This window comes from Colossoma macropomum, unplaced genomic scaffold, assembly GCF_904425465.1.
Source record: "Colossoma macropomum unplaced genomic scaffold, Colossoma_macropomum, whole genome shotgun sequence".
Lineage (NCBI taxonomy): Eukaryota > Metazoa > Chordata > Actinopteri > Characiformes > Serrasalmidae > Colossoma > Colossoma macropomum.
The window spans coordinates 15,867,130-15,885,679 of record NW_023494784.1 but is presented as its reverse complement, the minus strand read 5'-3'; the positions used below and the strand labels follow the sequence as shown (position 1 = coordinate 15,885,679).

The 18,550-nt window shown below is 38.9% G+C and overlaps 2 protein-coding genes across 16 annotated transcripts in view; one reads left to right on the top strand and one right to left on the bottom strand.

Annotated features, from left to right (window-relative positions):
• pikfyve (phosphoinositide kinase, FYVE finger containing) overlaps positions 1-6,801 on the top strand; it is a 47,657-nt gene extending 40,856 nt beyond the window's left edge. For all 14 annotated transcript variants that reach the window (XM_036578042.1, XM_036578115.1, XM_036577920.1 and 11 more), the window contains 8 exons: positions 9-103; positions 262-321; positions 2,512-2,688; positions 3,689-3,792; positions 3,886-4,014; positions 5,130-5,391; positions 5,490-5,564; positions 6,283-6,801. In XM_036578042.1, the coding sequence (XP_036433935.1) occupies positions 9-103; positions 262-321; positions 2,512-2,688; positions 3,689-3,792; positions 3,886-4,014; positions 5,130-5,391; positions 5,490-5,564; positions 6,283-6,398 (1,018 nt within the window). In that variant the 3' untranslated portion in view covers positions 6,399-6,801. The remainder of the gene's footprint in view (positions 1-8; positions 104-261; positions 322-2,511; positions 2,689-3,688; positions 3,793-3,885; positions 4,015-5,129; positions 5,392-5,489; positions 5,565-6,282) is intronic.
• Positions 6,802-11,362: 4,561 nt separating this feature from the next.
• ankrd44 (ankyrin repeat domain 44) overlaps positions 11,363-18,550 on the bottom strand; it is a 50,057-nt gene continuing 42,869 nt past the window's right edge. The window contains exons 22-28 of one of the 2 annotated variants that reach the window (XM_036577524.1): positions 18,206-18,293; positions 18,043-18,126; positions 16,950-17,095; positions 16,769-16,851; positions 16,536-16,618; positions 14,383-14,474; positions 11,363-14,043 (exon numbers count right to left, since the gene is read on the bottom strand). In XM_036577524.1, coding sequence (XP_036433417.1) covers positions 13,817-14,043; positions 14,383-14,474; positions 16,536-16,618; positions 16,769-16,851; positions 16,950-17,095; positions 18,043-18,126; positions 18,206-18,293 — 803 coding nt within the window. In that variant the 3' untranslated portion in view covers positions 11,363-13,816. The remainder of the gene's footprint in view (positions 14,044-14,382; positions 14,475-16,535; positions 16,619-16,768; positions 16,852-16,949; positions 17,096-18,042; positions 18,127-18,205; positions 18,294-18,550) is intronic. The other variant, XM_036577604.1, reaches the window with a different exon arrangement.

Below are 18,550 nucleotides of genomic sequence, written 5' to 3'. Positions count from 1 at the left end.
GTGTGTAGTTCTGGAGAGAGCAGAGTGAGGAATAGTCCAGCCAAGGCCAGCGAGGGCAGCACTTCTCAGCTGGGACGCAGCAGTGTGGACTTGGACCCCCTCAGTGAGTCACTCAGTCTTACTGAGAAATTGTACTGATCCACCTACTGAATGTACTGAGGAGTATCTGTGAGCTGTGTTTGTTAAAGCAGATGACATGATCATTATGAAGTGTGAAGTGCCTGAAATCCTGGCATTATGTACCCTTTTTTCATCCCACAGAGGAGCCTGAGAGTGGTGACAAACTGAAGAAGCAGACTGGGAACCCACACATTGAACTGCGTGAGTATTATTAATAGTTCAGCCAGAAATCCTCATGTGGCTAACAATATAATTATGATGACGTTATATGCTGTGTCAACTTAAAGGAATGGTGTGTGAAAAAATCTCACTTCACTTACCCCTGAGGTAGTCGATCAGCCAGGACATGTTTGGACATCAGTTTTGTTTTTGTTTAGGGCTGAAAGTATGAGGCTAATGTTGCTAACAAATACAAGAAGTCTCTAGTCAGCCAAATGTTTTCCATAAATACATCCCTATTACTTTCTGTGGGCTATAGAAATGACCAAAACATCACCATGTAGCTGGACACTGCAGGCAGCCACTTGAGACAACAGGTGTTGGGCCAAATTCTGACCACCCTTCACGTGCATACACATCACGCAGACTTATAGACACTACAGCTTATGTTTACATTTTCTGTTTCTATTTATAAATAATGGTTCAAATGAAAGTTACATGATGATAAATAGGATATAGATTATAAATTGGATGTATGTTTATTAATGGTGCTTGTAAAGGTTAGTTGGATTCTGCATAGGAGGCAGAATTCAGCACAACACCTGTCTAAAATAGCTGCCCATAGTGTTCAGCTAGTACAAGGGTCAGCAACCCAAATATTAAGAAGAGCCATTTTGTCCTTTCAACAAAAATCAAACCACCTTGGGAGCCGCAACATTTTATGTCAATTTTACGTTCGTGGCTGTAAATATGTCTCAGTATGTGCTAAGGTCCTATTACAGGCTAGAGAAAAGATAATTACTTTGCTCTTCTTTAAGCTTTAGCTCAGCAATAGCTGCTTTTCTTGTATCTCCGGAAGGAAACTTTTCCACGAATGTAGAAACGGTTGCTTGTAAAATGTCTCAACATTCGACTTTTTACGGGGCTGAAGTCAGCTTCTCATTCGCTAGCTTCTTGTTCACATTTTCCTGTTCCACCTTAAATGGTGTATGAGACACCAGAATGTAACTGCTGCACCGTTTAAGGTGGAACGGGAAGATTCGAACGAGAAACTGCCTGCAGCTTAATGACTTTTCAGTGTTTGACTATTTCTCGTTGCAGATTAATCGTATCAGGAAACCAGAGTGCTTATAAATGCAATTAAGTCTATTCGTCTCCAAATTATCGATGTTTGTCTTAAATCTCTCTCTTTTGCCTTTTCGTTAGCTACGAGCTAGACGAGATTGTTGTCGTTGCTATGTGTTCCAGCAGTCTGTGCGCCAACATTCGGTCGGTGAATTAGCAGATATAGGCTACATTCACTCCAGCATTTAAGACCTTTTATTTTTGAAACTGTGTCAGCAGAGCTTTATTTTACTGCAAAAGAGGATTATTTTATTTTTACCTAAAAATTCAATTCTGCTGTGAAGCCACAGCAATACCCCTGAGCTATACAATGAAGTTTTGTTCATTTTTGTTGTTCACAGTAAGCTGTACTTTTTTCTAAACCACATCAACTACTCTGCTCAACATTAATGAGAAACTGAATGTGGGTCAATAGAAGCTTTGGTGATATATTTACAGAAAAGGTTTCTGTGACTTTTGGCTTCTGTTGTTTGTTAGCAGCTGTTAGCCTCGTAACTCCAGTTTAAAACTGAAGAAGCAAAATGTGCACACCAAACGTCTTGGCTGATCCACTACATCTAGAGTAAGTGGAAAATTGTGTAAATAAGATTTTTTGCCAAACCATTCCTTTAACCATATCACAGTGATGATAAAAAATGTGACTTGATGATCATTAACCAAATTAAATTTGACAGTAATTTAAATAAAGTTGGATGCTAGAAAAACTGTGTAGGCTTTTCAGACTGCATGATAAGTTAGCTGGTGGTTGCGCAAGTTTAAATAAAGAGACTTTGATGTGTGATAAGGGGCAGCAAAAACGCTGAATGTGATTGTGGTATGAGGAAAAATGTGCAAAAATCTCTCAATCAAGTAACAAACATTCATTAGTAAACTGATGCAGGACTGTATAGCTAACATGATTAAGGGAATAACTGCCTCTAAGTATTTTTAGTTAAGTTTAAGAAATGTTGTCATGTTTAAGCAAAGTATCCCTGTGACGCGACCCCTGAAGAAAATGTTAGTTCTTAGTATGAGCTCAACAAAGGTCATTTGTGCTACTAATAATGGTCTGTATCCGATATGATCAGTGAAATTGACTGAGCTATGTTTGTTGTGTTTTTGATGCAGAGTTCTCCGACGCCAGTGCTAAGTTCTACTGCCGCATCTACTATGCAGAGGAGTTCCATAAGATGCGGGAGGAGGTGATGGAGAGCACAGAGGAAGACTTTGTTCGTTCACTCTCTCACTGCGTCAACTGGCAGGCGCGAGGTGGCAAGTCAGGAGCCGTCTTCTACGCCACTGAAGGTGAATTGTGCACTCTGGGCAGTTTATTTGTTTCCATCATGAATTGTCTGGAATATGCAGACCTGTTTAGAAGTGTGATGTGGACAATACACATGCAGCAAATAGAAACGAAAAATGCTGGAGTAAACACGGTAGAGTTGCTATTTAATTTTAGTCAAAAATGATTTTGTTGCTTATTTCAGACATTTCAGTCACCTTACAAATTTTTCACCCCAATGGTGGTAAAACAAAACAGCTTTTTCGTGTAGCTGTATAGGTGCGACACTCAACGTATTGCATATTCACCTCTTGTTAGATACGCCCTGCGTCACTGTTGAATATTTGGAAATCTGAACTCATCTTAGAAGAAAAAGGCTTGAAACAACACTAAACACACCCTACATAACAACGCAGTTTAGTTTTATAAGCATCACAGCAAAATGCTAACAAGCTTGCAGGCTTTCAAGAATTAGGCTCTAAGTATTTGCTGAAGAATTTACTGAGAAAACACAAAAATATGGAGCAAAAATATGTTAAGATTATGTTACAAGCAGTCTACATCTGCCATAAAAAATATTTAAACCCACTGTTGAAAAGTGAACAAACAGCACCATTAGCTTGAAGCTAACATAGCATTGTGAATTCCTTATAGATGCTGTTAAAAGTTAGCATTACGCTACATGGGTTAAACGCATAAATAAAAGCTCTTCATAGAGGTATGAAATTGCATGCCTGGTGCAGCGTCGTCTTTGATAAATAAATGAAAAAATACAAAGTTCATGATCTTACTGAAATATCCCATAATTCATTTTTGTTAGTTCAGGTTGTGTTCAGACAGTGCTTCACTGCTCTCAAGTAGTGTCATAACAAAATAAAGTGTATAATATATGAGGATAATCACAGATTTGCTGTACAAACAGTAGAAGGGAAAATGCTATGCTATGTTGTGTCAAATTCAGTGCATTATAACTATGACATACTGTAATTTATTAACTGACATCATTGTTGTCCTTCTCCTCAGATGATCGGTTTATTCTGAAGCAGATGCCCAGGCTAGAGGTGCAGTCCTTCCTAGACTTTGCCCCAAACTACTTCACTTACATCACTGGTGCAGTCCAGCAGAAGGTAGACTGACTTGCTGTGCTTTGCATGTACATATAGCTCATTAGAATCACTCCTATACATGATAATACAGAACAGACTGTCTGTTTTCCCCAGAGGCCTACAGCACTTGCTAAGATCCTGGGGGTCTACCGTATTGGCTACAAGAACTCCCAGAACAACACGGAGAAGAAGCTAGATCTGCTAGTAATGGAGAATCTCTTCTATGGACGCAAGATGGCACAGGTGTGTGAGGACACTGAGTGTTTCTGAGCCTGTAGAGGAGATTACTGTACTCTGATATACTCTCTACTTTCATTTTGACTGATGTGTCATAGCACTGCAAAAGAAAGTTTTGGAAAGAGTTTTACAAAGTCATTTGTAATATTTCCTTCCTTTTTATTTCATTTATTATACTCACCTTCGGGTTCACTTACTTTAAACTGATTAGTCTGTTTTAGGTGAGTAGATTTGACCTCAAAATGAATCAGTTTCATTGTGATTCTGTGGGAAACAGTTCAGTACATTGTGAAGGCTCATGATTCAGTTTGCTTATTTTCTAAATTTTGAACTGGAATGTGACTGCAATAGTCACAGCAGTTGGTTCAACAGTGCTCAAGTAGTCTTGGGACACTTCTCAGAATTGTTTTATTTGTGTCCTCTGTCATGTAGTCATATTTATACAGTCCTATAAATCTTTTTATGAATGCACTGATCATGTGCTCAGTTTTTTGAATCCAAAGCTCACACTTTAAATGTGTTAAATCAATGCATAAAAAAAGGAAAAATTTCAAGTACTCACAGTTAGCCAGTGTTGCTATATAAATAACAGCAATATTATATAAATTGCAATAAAAATATATATATTTCTTTACTTTAAATGAGCCAAGAATAAATAAATATTTATTTATTTTGCAACTCTTTATATTGCAGTTATTTATATAGCAATGCTGGCTAACTGTTAGTACTGGAAATGTTTTCCCTTTTTTATGCGTTGATTTAGCCCACACTGTGTGAGCTTTGAGATTAATATTTATATATATATTATATGTATATATAGCATCATCAGTGCTGAATACAATTTGCGTATTTAAATAACACGAATCAGATAAAGTGCTACATTAAAAGTTTAAGGCACTTGGCTATTTAGCACAATGTGTCTTGCATAATAATGCTACAAGATTTTTTTTTTATAAATTGGCTGGTTGCTTTTTGCAGGTTTGGAGCAAAAATCTGTTGATTCTGATCTTGTCCGATTTCAATCGTGCTTTTCTAGTTTTCTCATATTCAAAGTTGTTGTTGTTGTTGTTGTTGTTGTTGTTGTTGTTGTTGTTGTATCTGCCTCTTCTGTGATTGTGCAGGTTTTCGACTTGAAAGGCTCTCTGAGAAACCGGAATGTAAAGACAGATCAAGGTAAGGAGAGCTGTGAAGTGGTGCTGCTGGACGAGAACCTACTGAAGCTGGTGCACGACAACCCACTCTACATCCGCTCCCACTGCAAGGCCATTCTGCGCGCTGCCATCCACAGTGATGCTTACTTCCTCTCCAGCCACCTCATCATCGACTACTCGCTGCTGGTGGGCCGTGACGACGCCACTGACCAGCTGGTTGTGGGCATCATCGGTAAGCAGTTAGAGCACATAGAGATTTGTTGTGTGATGTAGGTTTGTGAAGTATTGCACCTGTTTGGTTTTTTTTTTATTTATTAATTTTTTTTTCAGATTACATCCGGACATTCACGTGGGACAAAAAACTGGAGATGGTGGTCAAGTCCACAGGAATACTTGGAGGGCAAGGTAGTTTTAGACCTGTTCTTCTGTGTCAGATCTCTGTAAACTGCTTATTATATGCTATATGTCCAAAAGTTTGAAGAAAACCTGCTTAACTTCTTCTGAAATCAATGGTATTCATAATGGGTAATTTAGAGTTCTGGGAATGCTTTACACTAGATGTTGGAGTCTTTATACCCCTTTAGCCAATGTTTAGCAGTGGGCATAGTGACCTCATGTGCGGCTGATCCATAGTATTACAACTCCTTCTATTGTCAGTGCTGTATATGCACAGTTACAAGCTGTATATGCACAGTTAAACTCGTGCACCTCAGAGTAGCTAAATTTACTTAATATTAGGGGTGTCTAGATACTTTAGACATTTGCCATATGAAGTCGTATTTTAACAGTAGGCTTTGTGGTGGATGGGTCAGAATTGCATGTTGTACTGGATTGTTATTTAGAAAACACCCTGAGATGGGTAAAATACATATAGGGATATAAAACAAATGGATTTTCTGTCAGTGACTATGCAAGACATTTGTTAAGACTATTAAAAGGTTAATGATTTGTCATTCTGAGCATGGCCTGTATATATTGTACTACATCTGACTGTAAATCTACCTGTAAATCATTTTATATACACACACACACACACATACGTATGTGTGTGTGTGTGTGTGTGTGTTTGAAATGATTAGGTAGATTTACAGTCAGATGTAACACGATGTGTTACTCCCTGCAGGTAAGATGCCCACAGTGGTGTCTCCAGAGTTGTACCGCGCACGCTTCTGTGAGGCCATGGACAAATACTTCCTCATGGTCCCTGACCACTGGACAAGCCTCGGGGTGAACTGCTGAGGACTAGCTGCTACTGTTCAGACCACAGTGACTCCACACTGACACGGAAAGAATTTTAAAGCACACTGTGTTCTTCCAGGACTGGCGAGGACCTTGTAAAGGAAGGAATACCGGTGTACATTCCACTGTTGAAAGTAGAGAGATTTTAATTCATGTACACACGAACACAGCAGGTGACTTCCCCCTGCCATGCTGTGCACATTTCAATTTACTTGAAGTGCCAAGACAAAAGGTCATTGGGTTTTTTAGAAAGACCCATAAAGATTATCGCACTGAAACAAATTAACATGCTAGATCCCTATAATGGTGTTTACGTATTTATATATTAATAATCGAACTATGGACGATGTAAAAGTTTCTCATAAGTGTACAGAGATTATGTAATTAAAGATTATTAACACTGTTTTGTCTCTTTGTACATTACTGTGATTTTTCATGTTGGCAGTTTTATATTGCAGCTTTTAGTAGCTTGAATGTATTTTCGTCTACACCAATACGACTGCAGTACTGTAAAAATGTGTATTTTAAATTAGTATTCATCCTCTTTCACAGTTGTTAGCTTTCACAACCATATGTTTACATCACAACAATGTGAATTGGGTGTTTTCATCAGTTTGCTTAAAGCAAATACATGTAAATAAAACAAAGCAGAAAACTAGTTTCGGATACACCATGGGTCCTACAAAATAAAAGTTCTAGCTTCTGATGAGTTTAGAGGGCAGTTGTTTGTTTGTTTGTTTGTTTGTTTGTTTATTTGAGCTACTATGTATTGACAGATAGGAAGCAGGATAGCGAATCAGCCAAACTGGCCATGTTAGGCTTGTGCTTTAATAGTTGCATACAAGGAACAAAAAAAAAAGACATTGTAAATTGTCCACTTACTGTATTTGTGTGGTTGTGTGTCCCAAAAATGGATTTTTATCAGATCACTTTTCAACCTCTCAGGCTGCTTTTGTTACTGATCTAAGATAAATGAGCTCTGTCCTGATTGGCTGCTTTAACTGAGCCTCATTCAAAAAGCACTCAGAGCTCAAACATCCCTTATGACTTAAGTATGACTGGGTGGGGTTAAACTGCTGCAGGCTGAATAGATGGATTTATGTAAATGACCTGGTTCTCATGACATCACAGACCCAGTGAATATGAAAGGGACTGTTTTTCTGCACGGTTTCCAAATATGAATCTAATGAACTGTGTAGTGAATGGTATGTTTTGAAGCTATGTTTACATGTTTCTTTAAACTCCTTTATTTCTAAAAATGAGGGAAATATGGTTTCCCATGAGATGGGTCCTTTTAGTAATGACAATATCAATGATAATTTATGACAGTAATGATCAATGATGTCATATGGTCCACCCCTATATCTGACTACCCTATCGTTCGGATTCATTCTAAAAGTAGAGCGTTATAGTACAATGAAAAATATGAAAAAAAGGCAAAGGGCACGTTACTTTGTTAAAACATTTTATAATTATACAATTCATAGAAAAGAAAGCTTCGCTGACCAACAGCCTTCAGCATTTCATACTGCATGAGGAATGTGTGGCACACTGTAAGATTGTCACAATTGGCAAAGCTTATTAATTTTAGTCTGGCATAATACTGATAGAATTCATTTCTCTATATCTTTCACTTCACCAGTTACCCAATCCATATAAATGTAATCACTGTCCAAAAAAAAGTATCTCCACTTTTGTCTGTATTCAGTTTTCTATCTTATTTGAGCTCACCAGCTGTCCTTTACATTCAGTGAAAAATATATACTGAATGGGCCAACAGAAATGATTCAAAATTGCTTGGAATAAAACATTTTACATTAACTTGTATTAAAAGTAAAGAGCGGTTTTGCCCTCTCCTGTAAAGTTGCCATTTTTGATAGTTTTCTTTGGACAGCGACAGTATATAAACAAGTTAACCTTGTGCTTTTCTCAGATGATATTTGTGTGCGATTTCTCTTCACTGATGACAGATTCTCATGAGCCAGATTACAGTACGTGCTACGAATGGCTTTGACATCTGCAGATGTATTGCACACATACACACACCTCGACACGGTGAAAACACTGGAGTACAGTAAGCTGACAGAATCTACCACCCAACTTCTTTTCACATTTTCATAGCATCCGACACATAGAGTCCAACCAACCTTTAAAAAATTACTAAAAACAAAAGTTTAAAAAGACAGAACAAGGCACTGGACAAGCTTGAAAGACTGGCACATGACAGACAAAAAGGTGGGAAAAAAGCTCAAAATTTGGTTCTTTATAGTCCATTTTTTCAGTCTCATTTCTGTCAGCTGCTTCTTTGAAGGCCACAAATTTAGTACCATCTGCTCGATTTCATCTTAGTTTAGGTAAATGAGATTCAAGGTGAATAAATACAGCTGGGTGCGCCTGCTGTCACTCTTCGAGGAAACCGAATAGGCCAGTGATTCTCAATCCCAGTCTCTGGAAGGTGAGGATGGCTCCTGCACCACTGGATTTGAGAATCACAGCTGTAGGTAGAAAAATACCAATGCAAACCATGAGGAGAATAATGTCTTCAGGAGAAGGGGAAGGTTATTCATGGTCCTTTGCTCAACTCCTAACCAGCCCTTCTCCATGATACATGTAAGTGCAGACAAATTTTAGTACCATTCCATGCTAAATATTCACGTATCAACACCTTTCAAGTGTAAGTGCATCCTAGCTCAGCTGACATGACCAGACCTGAAATTACTCTAATACTGTCAGTGTAACTGATTACAAAAAGTGACAGGGCACCACTAGGGGTGGGAATCTCTTGGAACAGCTTACGAGTGCCAAGATGTGATTATAAAACAAACCTTTATGCATTTTGATTTATGTTTTCTATAGCCTACATATTTAACTGTATTTGTCCTTGAATTTGAATATGAATGTACCTTACACCCTGCAAAACTAATATTTTATCACACTGTAACAATGTAGTCGATAGTGTTTATTTGGTAACACTAGGTCTGTCACAATCAGGAAATTCTGGCTGATGATTAACTGCTGTATAAATAATTGCTATTAAAAGTTAAATTATCTGATTTTATGCTATAAAAGTGTAAAGCAGCTAAACTGGCTAATAAGCCATCTTGCTTATCTAGCTCTTTACAGGCAACCAGAGACGATACTCTGCACTGTACTGTACGCAACAGCGTCAACCAAAGCTGACTTTATTCTCTTGAGACTGAGAACATGTGAGCAAAAACATGTTCAGCAAGCAAACATGGTAGAGCACACAGTTAAAATTTAGGCTCACATTATGCATTATATTACAATATGATTGTGCGTTCTAATGACTGTGGAAAATAAGTGCCGTCAGCTTAAATAATTCCAATTATCTCAAATAACTGATCAGCCAATCTTGTAATAATTGTGACAGGCCTAGATAACACTTTATTTAAAGGCTACATAGGCACTTCATAATGTATACATACGCACTGAATAACATTTATAAAGCAGTGTTAATATTTATAACAGCTTATGCCAATAATTGCAATCTCATAAGATGTTCTATGAGGTAAATTACACTGTATTGACATAATGGGCCTTAAACTCAAGCGACATTCCAGACGACAGAATCTTACAAGGCGGAGGCCTTAAAATCTCAGATTTATTACATTCTAAGGCTTATTATTCAGTTATTACAGGGACTTCGATGCAAACTGGTTGAGGTATTCTTAGGCTATAAAAGTGTGTAATAAAACTTTGGGCCTGCCGGTGAGGCCTGGCCATTCACAGGGTTATGAGACCCACATACCACTTCTATTCTTCTGAGAGATTCAAAAGTGATCATTCTCATTCATATTTTGCTGTACGTATATAAATATTCCCCTACAAAATCCCTGAACTTGAGGAAAGCAGAAATAGCATTCGTAATATTTAACTCCATTAAAAGCAGAAGTTCTCTGTCTGCATTTCTACTTGAGCACAAAAGAACAAAAGCATAAACTGAGTTGTTAGATATTGTATTATTTTGATGAGCGACATCTATTAAGGAGATGTGTTACTGCAATCGAGAAATACAGAGTGAGTTGTTGATGTCTGCAGTCGTACAGGTCTCCATAATAGACACTGTACTTTAATTCAAGTAGAAACATTTGGAACTACTATATGGTGTTCTTAACTAGGCCTCAATTATTTTGCAATTATGCTTCATACCAGTGTCATAAATGGAATAAATGTCTGTCACTTCAGTATAATTCTTTCACTACAATGTCATTTGCTTCACAAAACATCTGTCATTTTGCGATTACTGGCCGTTTATAAATATTCAAGCGATGCTCTATAAATGTTATTCAATTCCTTTGCATGTGTTATGAAGTCCTCTTGTAGACAGTCTTCTAATAAAGTGTTAAGTTTATTTTTTCTTAGTAATGCAGAATCTCTGAAGACAGAAACTGCAATGTAGCTTAGAACAGATTATTATTCCCACCCCTAGGTAACCCTCTAACATTAGACTTAACTATAGACTTTCTTAAACCATCACTTTTTTCCTGCACCCTGCAATTAAATAAGACAGTATTGGCCTAACAGGCCTTTTTTTCATCGCACCTATCAAATACAATCCAATGCAAAGTGTTTTAAGTACTTGTGGTATGTGCCTTCAATTACACATGCACTATATGTCCAATAGTTTGCAGACAACTACTCCTCAGACGTTAATCAAGGGTATTCATTGTGAGTTTGTCCCCCTTTGCTACAGTAACAGTCTCTACTCTTCTTGGAAGGCTTTACGTTAGATGTTGGAACACTGCTGAGGATCTGCAGCCATAGTAGCATTAGTGAGGTCAGGAATGTTCTGGTATGATTAGTTCTGGATCACAAACGCAGCTCATCCCAAAGGTATTGGATGGAGCTCCATCACTCCAGAGAATGCAACTCCACTGCTCCACAGCCTATCACAGGGGGTCTTTATACCCCTCTAGCTAAAGTTTGGCACTGAGCATGGTGATCTTAGGCTCATTTGTGGCTGCTCCAGAGCGTCCCATTCTATTGCCAGTGCTTTTCTATGGAGATTCACTAATTAGAAGAGGTGTCTGGATACTTTTGGACATCTAGCCACACATTACACTGGATTTTGAATGTGCTTCCAACAAGAAGTTCTATTTTTTTGCATATAAATACTTTAGGAATACATATATACTTATATTTAACCTCAGCCTGACTGTGGCAGTAACATGCAATTTCCCTGTCGGTCTCTTGTCAAACATTATTTGGTCCCTGATCCAAGCTAATAGTGACCTACATAAGTGAGGATTTGTGAGGTGCCTGCTGTTTAGTAACAAGTGAGACTTGACATTGTGCTTCTATGGGGTTTGTGCTTACAAACGGTCCACAGGCTAAGACACCGGAACCCACCCTATATACAGTGTACCCTAAGTGTGGTTATGCTGAGTCAATATTTGGCAACCTTAACTGTCAAATCAAAATAAAAACACATTATTTACACCACGGATGGTTCAGGTTAAGTAAAAGCAATTATAAAATGGCTTTAGAAAACGCTCTGTGCTGCACAGAGGAAAGTGTACCGAGTTTCTTGTTAAGGCTGATTTATGCTTTTCGCACCAATGAGCTCTGCTGAAAGACCAACGTGTTCTCTTCAAGTTGCACGGATTTCCATGTTCAATGTAGCAATGCATTTTACTACTCCATCACTGCAGGTGGCAGTGTAGCCGAATAACAGCTGCTACAGTTTGTTAGGTATTGCAGGAGTGTCTTTCCTACTTTCTTTGGGACTTGATGGTATTAAGGCTGCATTCCATTGTACTTGGAAGTTGGATAAGTCCTGCTTAAGTGCATTCACAGCTTCTATTTGGGACAGCAAACTGAAGTTTTTATAGCAGCTTAAAAGGTTTTAATTTTTCAAAGTTTCTGGTAATTAAATCAAGATCTATACAAAGTCATTCAGAGTGGTTTGAAATGCTCCATTCTAGAGAAACTTAAGAAGTCAGAAGTCAGAGTTGTTCACAGTAATGGTGAACTGTGACTAATAAAGCTGGGCCTTCAATTTGGGCCATAAATTTTAAAACACAGCCAAAATTTCAGGAAAAGAAACCCACCTCTCCAATAATGCTAACTTCTGCTAGTGTCCCCATGGGATTCCAATAGTTTGTTAGCGCTAAGTTAATGTTGATTCACAAGAATGTTTCTTAGCAGTTTTACATTAAACACTGTCAATTAAACTTTCTTAAAGACATTCCATGTTTTACTTTAAACTGGTGACAGACATATTAGCATATGCTTTAACTCTGTAGCAGTTTCACAGGGACTCAGTAGAGAGGCCTGGTACAGTGCTGCTGCTGTTTTCCCATTTCTAACAACCCACTGATTAGATTGCTGCTCATATTCACAGTTAGTGACATATCTAGGACTTCCAGAAGGAAGGAGGAGTTTTTTTCTAATAAATTTGGACTCAAAACAGGATTGGCTGTTTCCTTTGTCACTTTGCAATTATGCTGATAATTATGACAATTATGATAACTTTGTTATTTTAACATTTTAGGCCTTCTCTTTAGCTCTTGAAGTCCTAACCAATAGAAGAAGAGCTTGTTTAGCCACTTAGCTATCTACCTAGATACCACGGAGGAAAAATATGCCCGATTGGCCAATTTTTCATAGGGTGTTTCAACAATATAACTCCTTTGTTTCCAAACACTGAAACAAGAGCAGTACAGTAATGCTAATTTGTGAGTTTAAATTAAAGCATGATTCTATTGATTAAAAATGAAATAAAATTAGACATGTATTTTTTACTTCCTGGAAATCATGAGGCCTTCTCTGAAGGGTTCAAAGTGGTGCTGATAGGAACCAGACGTCTGAAGCTTTTAATGCCTCTAAAGTAAATAACATGGATATATCTGCATTAAAAACATTGCAACCTCTGGTTCCTATCACCACCACTATAAAGAAATCCAGGTTGGTAAGTTTCCCTACAATTAACCAGTTCACAAACCTCTCTTAATGACATTGTTTACATCTCAACAATAAAATTATGCAAAAATTTGGAAAAACTGGTGGAATTCCCCTTTAAGAGGATCTACATTAATGCTGCATTGTTCCAAAACTATTCTTATCACTTCTTATCTATTCTGAAAGTTTGTGCCCTAGTTTTCAGGCTGGGACTTTCTATTTAGGTGATCGCTTCATTACATATTTCCAAGTGAGAGCTTAGAGTATAATGGAATGCAACATAATGCCACCAACTAAAGTCACTCCAATATGGCAAAATGTACGAGGCTTCATATTCATGTGGCTGCGAGAAGCATAAACAAGACATCATGCGTCATAATCTCTTAAAGATCTCCTCTGTACATGGAAACGGAGGACTTTTTGTACAGTTTCTGTGAGGTCCACTAGGCTAAGTGCTTCGAGAACTTATAGAAGAAGGACTCCAGGCAGGGCAGAGGTCAAAAGGTCTCTGAGTCCGAGTCATTCTCTGTGGGGGTGCCCTCGCTGGAAGGGCCCCGTGGCCCCTGGGGGCTTTTGGCTTGGTGGGGCAGGGACCTCAGCAGGGCCCCTGGGGAGGGCGCTCCGGAGCTGCAAGGGGAGCAGAAAGGCATCATGGTAGCCAGAATGAGAGCCAGGCAGTCAGCCACTTCTCTGCTAGGAGCGCAAGCCAGAGCGGGAGTAAAACCTGGGGCGAGAGACAGGCAGAGACAGGCAGAGAGAGAGAGAGAGGGCAGTGGGACAAAAGACAGTGGCGGGGAGGTGGGTAGGTGGGTGGGAAAGAGCAGGCATTCCATTATTACACAGCCAGCAAGACAAACGGGACAGGTTTGGGGTGCAAAAGGGGACACACGTACATGAAAGCTTTGCAAATCTGCAAAAAAGGCTCCATAAAAAGAGAAGAAACTTCTTTCTTTTTAGTTTTGGAGAACAAAGAGAGGCAGACACAAGCTGCAGAAATCACATCCTACAGTTTCAATCTCAATGGAGAAGCAGGCCGCATGCAGCTACGGCGCTGGACACACACCGTTCTCGTCCAGAACCTGCACGCTGGCACCGCGGGACAACAGCTCCTGCACCGTCTGCTTCAGACCACTGCGGGCAGCCAGGTGGAGGGGACTGTGACAGACAGAACAACAAGACTGCTCTCAGATCAAAGTGCAGTTCACATGCACATGAATAAAGGATTCATTCAAGAATCAACACATCACCTTCATCATGACAAAACTTTGTAACTTCGTATTTTCTGCTTTATTTTACTTATTTTTTTAAGAATGACAGCTGCGCTTGCATCGTCACACAGAAATGGCCAAAAATTACTCTGAATACAATCTCATTACATATATTAAAGTTTAGAACGCTTTCTTCTAATACTGTTATAAGGTTTTATTATATATTTATTTAATATGTTTTTAGATGGTTTGCATTGCACAGAATTACATAAGCATTTTATCTGAATATCAGTTTAACTAAATGCACATAAAACTAAGAGCACTTTAGAGTAGTGAAAAAAAGACTTACAATGTGTTCTCAGTATTTTCAGATTATTTATTGATATTAAAGGAAAAGTTTGTTGAAAAATCAAATTTACATGATTTTCCACTCAAATCAAATACAGTCAATCTGCCAAGACATGTTTGGTGTCAAAAATGGTGCTTCTTTAGTTTAGAACTGGAGCTATGACACTAACATTGCTAACAAGCACTACAAGTCAATAGTCTCCCAAAGCAGATACCCAATATGACTCACTATGAACTATAAAACAAAAGAACTTCTCAGAGTAGCCTAAAGAGGGGGCAGCAATTCAGGATATCTGGAATCACTTTTTCCTGACCACAATTTATATGTATAATTCCGCGCAGGACGACCAAAGAAGGAGCTAAGAGAATTCACAACACAAAGGTAATCCAGATAGAGAAGCTATACTAGTGTATGCAGAAAATCAATTCAATTTTCAAACGCAAATTTGAGGACCACATTTTGATGAGTCTGAACCATACATGCTCTAACTTGACTATACCCATGAAAAAAAGCATCAGTTGGATGGCAGACCTCTTAGCACGAAGCTGAAGTTAGCTTCTTATTCAAATTTTTTGATGTTATACTGTGACACCAGAAGGTCAGAATGTCAGAATTCCTACACCGTTTAAGGTGGAATGGACCAATGAAATGAGATGCTGCCGAACAGAAACTCAACGTAACCCTCGCCCTCTTTGCTACAGGGCCTGACAGTAAGAAAAAGTAAGCAGTGCTCACTTCGGTTTCACTTCTTTGAAGTCTGTAAAACATGTACTTGTTTCAGCTGTAGATTTTAGAACATGCTGGAGAGCTTCCGTGTAATTGTCAAGTGAAAAAACATGATCACCACATATATGGAGATTTTTGCTGGGTAACTTGAACGTCAATCTTGCTAGTATATTGTTCCCAAAAACCACAGTTTGCATGTGTCTGCATCAGCAGGAAGTCAATGGGAAAGTACCAGACTACCCGCAGATTTCTTTGTTCTGTTTTTACAAAATGGAACAAAGCACCTTATCACAGGTTTACAGTTATTCAACATGCAACTTCTAACTTAGTTACTGTGACAAAGCCTTAGGTATAACTGTGCTAACACTACATACTTGTGTTATTTACAACACATCCCTGCCCTGCAGCCAGATTTTGAAGGTACAATTGTACAGAAAAGCAGAACATCATGGATGATGATTCCAAATTTAGCTGAAATGTGTACACAAGGTCTGTCCATGCCACTTTACCAGTTTACAGAGCTTATCGAAATAATTTGATGCAAATATATGAAGATTGTGGCACATATTTGTGGAATCAGTTTTGGTGGCAATTTTGTTCCAATGTTAGTTAGCGCTATTAGCTTGGCAGCTCCAGTTCTAAACTAAACAAGCAAAATTTGGACACTAAACATGTTTTGGCTGATCAGCTGCATTTGGGGTAAGTAAAAAGTTACATAAATTCAAAAAATCACACTAATTCTTTAAGGTCTTAAATATTACTTTACACATCCAATATAGAATACACGAAATCTTGAATCCATTTCTGTCTCTTCCTAATTGCAGTCAGACTGGTTTTATATGAATTTAATGTCAGAAATGCAAAAAATCACAGGAGGGATCATTCTCTTCTGTTTTGTTGTTATTGTTAAAGCATTGTTTTAAACACACTTACGTCTGGAGTGCAGCATTTGTGGCGCTGACAAGTGTGGCATCTGGAAGTTTCTCTAAAATGAACAAAGTACAGTCTTCCTTTCCCTGTACATGTAGCACAGATTGTATACGTTTAAGAGGCCTTGAAAAAGAATGTATACTTGGTGAATATAAATAAATGATGACTTCACAAGGCGCTGGGCTTTTAACGGAGTAAGATATTCACAATTAAAGCCCCCTCTGCTGGACACTCACATTACTGCAAGCGAGATGTAGCGCGGTGTTGCCTTTCTGATCAGTCAAACTCAGGTCTGCACTGGCGCTGGTGAGAAGAGCCTCTGTTCAAAGTGTTACAGTCATTACACACATTATCTGACATACGTCATTCACATCAGTGAGTATAACAAGAAGAGTGGAAAAGGAACCTGCTTCCTACCTACAACTCCGACTGCTCCTCTCTCCGCCGCCATCATGAGCGCACTGCGCCCTGATTGGTCCAAGGCATCCACAGGAGCATCATGGGCCAGGAGCAGCTGGACACAGTCCACATGGCCGGCAAACGAAGCCGCATGAAGAGGTGTCCTGAAACAGATTATATTAATGTAGTATCTGATGTATTCAGCAACTACTTTGCAACTATTTGACACATCGTTCTGAATCTGACAGGTCCTGACTACTCATTACTGGTTCAGACACATTTCCCGAATACACGTTAGGCTCAGTTTGAATATCACGTTCAGGTTCGCACAGCTTGCCAGACTTTACCCTGCCTTTACACCTGTGTTTCTCCTTGCTCTATAGCGCAGCCAAGTGCATTTATATGTATATATTTCAGCCAAAAATTAGGATTAAAGAGGAATTCCACTGATTTTTTTAAATTTCTGCATAATTAAATGGTTAAGATGAAAACAAAGTCATTCAGCGTGGATTCTTCACAGTGGGGGATGGTATAAAAACTCAGAAGACGTGTAGGTTCACTGGTTGTTTTGGATAGTAAATAAAATCTTGGTTTACCACCACTGTGAACAATTCACTCTCCAAGTTTCTGTGGAATGGAGCATTTCACATCAAACCTCTCAGAATGACTTTGTTTACATCTCACCAACTGACCTGGGCAGAACATTAGAAAAATCAGTGGAATTCCTCTTTAAACAGGTATATCTGCACCACCCAGCGTGAGAACAGTGCAATATGGAAGGTTTCTCTACACTAAATTATTTGAGACATTGTTTAAAAGTGATGCTTGATGAATAAATTCATTACATCAGGATTTAAACTTTCATCAGTTGATTAATTCATTATATTATTATATTTAAAGCTCTAGAGTAAATCATTTTGAGTAAGCTGAAGGGGTCTGCATCTGTCCAGGGTGTTTCCTGCCTTTCGCCCATTAATTGCTGGGATAGGCTCCAGCTCCCCCCACAACTCAGAAGGATAAGCTGCTTTGAAAACGTGTGTGTGTGTGTGTGTGTGAAGGGGTTTGTCGTTTAAGGGGCTTAACAAGCTCATCAATCTACTCAAAGCAATACCTGTCCTTGGAGTCCTTGCAGGTCACTATCTCCGAGCCCATGGCTTCCAGCAGAAGAGTGGCACAGGACTCGTGGTTATTCACTCTATAAAAAGACAGAGAGATACAGCACTGAAGATGAAGACCCGATGAAAAGAGAAATTAAAAAAGTACTAAATACATACACAGCACAGTGCAGAGGAGTGAAGGGGTTTCCATCAAAACACCGACAGCCTTTCTGTTCGAGTAGCACCTCCACACATCCATCATGACCTACAAAACACACACCAAAACACACACTGTTGTTTTGCTGGTTCTGAACAGAGATCTTCTGGACTGTGACCTGCTTTTGTGCCAAACAGGTGGGCTAGCACGCCTCCCCTCCAGAAGGACACAGTACAGCTCAGAGTGAACTTTTGCTGAGCCTGACTGCCAAACAGAATTCCAGAAACCCTTTTCACCAGAGAACTGGAGCGTTCCAGACCAGAGCCTCCACTGAAGCTCCTCTCAGCCTGGAGAGGACAGTAAGC